Here is a 4,543-nt window from a genome sequence, read left to right as displayed (position 1 = left end):
CGATTGAAGTATTATCAGAGGAGGTTGCACAACACTTAGCTAAATGCTTGATCAACATTTTCAGGTTGGACCAAGTTCGCTCCCCGATGTGCCGCTGTGCAGTGCTCGTCGCAACTCCAGGATGGCAGAGAAGCAGGCAACCCCGCCTGCTTTTTTATTTATTTTTTTATTTATTTTTATTATAATATATCATTATGTGTCATGTCATATTTACAGCCTTATTGTCGGTGTATTTTGAGTCTACATGTACAAAATCTATCATGGAAGACTAAAAAAAAAAGAAACCCTAAAAATGATAAATATATTGCCATTTCTCATTTCCTCCTTATTGCAGTAACGATACCCAATAGCTAAAAAAATCCCGTTTCCAACAAGAAAAAGAAAAGCTATATACTCCATGTTAATATACTAGCTATAAAGTGTTGATTATGCAAGAAGTCATACACATTATCTGTACCCATATGGCTGATGGTTCAGTATGTCTCGACGTGTTGGTTCCGGAGCTGAGTCGAGCCGCTTCGAGCCACGAAAACTTGGCTGTTACCTTAGTTTATTATCTTTATTACACTCTCGACGTCAATTTCCAACCCTGTGACGAGGGAAGGAAGACATTAAAAGAAGAAGGAAAAGATATTAGCAAGGAAATACAGATTGATGGGTTTTTATTCAAAGTTGAAAAAGTAGTTCACCGCACACTCGCCTGCCATTCAGTAGTAATGGCAAGGGAGAAATAGATTTTTTGAGCTGGTTGTATCAGTGGAAGAGAGATAGAAATAGAAGCAGACAATACAAGTATAAAGAAAATTAAGATAGAAGTGAAGCCTCATTGCCAAGGGAGACATACAATGCTTATTCAAGAGTTCCTGTTTGGCTGGGAGATGATGCTGTATTTCTGAGCAATATTTTGTACCCAGGCAGTGCTATACTAACAGTTGGGGGTATTTAGATCTCTGGTACATCGCTTGTTTGTGAATGGCTCAACAATGGAAAGTTTTACTTCAAGTGACCAATCTGAGGCCCCAATGTGGAATTCTGCTTTTTTATCCAGGATTGGGACGGAGGAAACCACTTCTACTATGATGACTTCTGATTATACTGATTATACTCTTACTACTGCTATTTCGGAAATTTTCTCTCCTGGTTTAGTTTTGACTAGTATTATTGAAAATTTAGTTTATGGTTTATATTTGGCTAGTACTACGGAAAATCTCTTTCCTGGTTTTGATTTGCCAAGTATTATTGAAAATATCATTAGGTTCGTTGTGAATAGTATTATGGAAAATCTCTTTCCTGGTCTTGATTTGCCAAATATTATTGAAAATATCTATAGGTTCGTTGTGAATAGTACATGGGAAAATTCCACTATTTGTCCAAATTTGTCTAAGCTTCTGACAGATTTCTATCCTGGATTAAATAGGACTCTGGTTCAGGATTTTGTAACTACTTGTTTAAAGTTGATTGAAATTGATAGCATACACAAATTTCTTTCATTAATTTTGAAAGAAATATCAGAGAAATGTTTGAATTGGATTGATAATCTGGTAAATTTTGTGCCTCAGAATGCACCTTGGGTGAGAGATATAATTTGTTTGGATTGGCCTCCTATTCTAAAAAGGAAATATCGTGTACTTAAGTTTCTGCAAAAATTATGTTCTTTAGATATTGAAATTATTAGGAATATGAGTAAGTGTGTGTGTAAAGACGGTTCTCTAAGGGTGTGCATACTTAGGGCAATTGGTATTCCTGATAATTGTTTCGAAGGGAATTTCTTTGTCGAGATACGTGTACTTGAGTGTCTAGCAGCATCAAATATTACAAAGTGTTGGAATGAGATATGTTGTGAAGAATTTGATTTTAGAAATTGGCTGAAATATGGTATGTCACCTATTTACATTGTGTATATATCTAGTAGTAGTAAATTGTTATCAGGGAGATAGTCGGATCTTGTCTACTCTTACCGTAATTATTGTTACCGTTTTCAACTGCATTATTATTATAACTGCATTGTATCTCTTTCTAATATCTTAGTCACTCTTTCTTTAATTTTTAGCATTTGTTTCTGAGAGCGATGCATCCTCTAGAGGTTAATGGCTAGTTCGTCAAAGTTCTACAACGCCCGACCCAATCAATATTCATATATATACGGAAATGCATATATATATATACATGTAGATAAATACATTTCTGTCTGTTTATTTGATGGATATAATGTGCATTTCTAGACTTGAAGATTTGCACTTATTACTGTATGTAGGCATGTCCATTTATGTGATTATTCATTGGGTCGGGCCTCGCACATTTATAAGAAACTGACCGAAAGTCCCAAAACCAGGGTATCATGGGAACCCAAACTTAACTTTTCCTACCTTCTGTTTATTCCCTAAACAGCCTGTACCTCACACTTTATAAGCATTTTGTGCCAACTTAAAGTGGACATTTTGTGGTAAATATGAGGCCACTGCAGCTTTACCTATTTCTTTTGCTCCGTAAGATGGCGGGGTCCATTTCCCTATTTCTCCGTGCATTGCTCAAGGGAACTTGTACTTTTGTTTATTTGTTTATTTTATTTTATTATTTTTTTTATAATCCCATAGATAACCTGTGTCCAGACAAAAGGTAGTTATATTGAATAGAACTACAGCAAGCTTGGCCTCTGTGCTTGATTCTGCAGAAAGGCAAATAACCATGCATATTGAACAAGAAACAACTTTAATTTGTTCCTTATTTGATGATAAGTCACAACACTGGTCAGCAAGTTCTGTCGTGCCAGGGTAATTCTTTACAGTATGGACGCACTCCCCAGAGATTGTCCCCCAGTCAACGTCACAAATTCTAGTTATTAATGTAAGTTGTGACTGGGCGAGCTCTTTGGGTAATGCCTAAGGAGAGTGTTGATGGTCCTCATACCCTCCGGGAAACGTTGATTTCACCTCGTATGCATGGCAAGATAGAGCTCAGGAGTACCGAGTGGAGTTAGGTCGAGAATGGCACTTTCCATGATCTTTTACCTTAATTTTTGGTGTTATCATCTGTGTCTGCAGATTATTCCTTGTACTGATGACTGCAACTTCTGTCCAGTACAAGAATAATATTCAATTTGCCCGAACATAGTAAGTCCTCATTGTAAAGATTAACCATTGCCAGAATTCAAATGGGTGTGGTTTTAGTGACCATTGCTGTAGCACAGACTGCAGAAGGCCACTTAATCTTTCTATATATATCTTGGGAACTTTGAAAAGTGTTTGTAGATTTATATTCACAGTATGCCAATTGTTTTATATTCCTGGCACTTGATAATGGGGGTTTTATGTATTCCTTATTGCCATTACATTATTTTTTAAAATTAAGATTGTACATGATAGTTGAGTGGATTAATAAAATTTTTTCTAGTTAGGCTTGAGTGATGGTTGAACTCAATTGTTGTTACAATATACCATGATTTCTAAACGTGAATTTGTATTTTGTTCATAGTGGAACAGTGTTAAGGCCTCCTGTTATTTCTCCAACAAAGGGCAATCATATGTAGAGCTTGATCTGAAAGTCCTCCAAACTCTTGTTCTGCAACAGAATTATGTAGTCGGGAGGAATCATAGCTTTTGCTGGAGCTCTTGGCAAGTACAGAGGCCAAACTTAGATCTGCGACAGTTGCATAAAGTGTAATAGTAAGATCTATCATAGGACTGAACAGTATAGATGGTTGTATAATGTGCATATCAAAAATGCAAGTAAAAATCATGGCAAATGTTGGTAGATGTATATTTGTTTTTGATTTACATGTAGTGATTTCTGGGATTAGCAGAATGATGGTGGTAGTCGTTGAATGTCCACCTTATTAACAAGGGACAGATTTTAATTCTTTGGATTCTTTAATTTTACTTTAAGGTACTAAATGCCAATGTAACTTTGCAAGCAGAAATGTGTTGCAGTATACAGTGCCTGCTATAAATAACCATTTACTTAAATGTTACACTATATTACTTCTGCTACAATGGGTTTGCATAACTATCATCAAATCATAAATTTTAGAAATTTTAAGAAATAACTTGTTTTTAAAAGGTTTATGAAGCTAAAAATGGCTACTTCTTTACAGTTCCAGAAGCCAAAAAGGATATAGTCAAACTAATGTGGGTAATCCTGGTATTACTTCTTCTGTTTTATTTCATCTGTATATTCAGTATGTGCATTGGCGACAGTGAGTACCAAAGTGTGGGAGTTTTATTTTGTTTCCTCTCTCTCTCTCTCTCTCTCTCTCTCTCTCTCTCTCTCTCTCTCTCTCTCTCTCTCTTCTCTCTCTCTCTCTCTCTCTCCTTCCTCTCTCTCTCCTTCCTCTCTCTCTCTCCTTCCTCTCTCTCTCTCTCTCTCCTTCCTCTCTCTCTCTCTCCTTCCTCTCTCTCTCTCCTTCCTCTCTCTCTCTCTCTCTCTCTCCTTCCTCTCTCTCTCTCCTTCCTCTCTCTCTCTCGTTCCTCTCTCTCTCTCTCTCCTTTGTCTCTCTCTCTCTCTCCTTCCTCTGTCTCTCTCTCTCTCTCTCCTTCCTCTGTCTCTC

At 36.8% G+C, this 4,543-nt stretch overlaps 1 protein-coding gene across 2 annotated transcripts in view; it reads left to right on the top strand.

Annotated features, from left to right (window-relative positions):
* The first annotated feature begins 463 nt into the window (after positions 1 to 463).
* LOC113825692 (DNA translocase FtsK) overlaps positions 464 to 4,543 on the top strand; it is a 12,253-nt gene continuing 8,173 nt past the window's right edge. Inside the window, exons 1-2 of one of the 2 annotated variants that reach the window (XM_070143459.1) lie at positions 464 to 1,875; positions 4,091 to 4,192. In XM_070143459.1, the coding sequence (XP_069999560.1) occupies positions 984 to 1,875; positions 4,091 to 4,192 (994 nt within the window). In that variant the 5' untranslated portion in view covers positions 464 to 983. The remainder of the gene's footprint in view (positions 1,876 to 4,090; positions 4,193 to 4,543) is intronic. The other variant, XM_027378528.2, reaches the window with a different exon arrangement.

This window comes from Penaeus vannamei, chromosome 30 (genome assembly GCF_042767895.1).
Source record: "Penaeus vannamei isolate JL-2024 chromosome 30, ASM4276789v1, whole genome shotgun sequence".
Lineage (NCBI taxonomy): Eukaryota > Metazoa > Arthropoda > Malacostraca > Decapoda > Penaeidae > Penaeus > Penaeus vannamei.
Note: the sequence above shows the minus strand (reverse complement) of the source record. Positions and strands in the feature narration are given on the sequence as shown.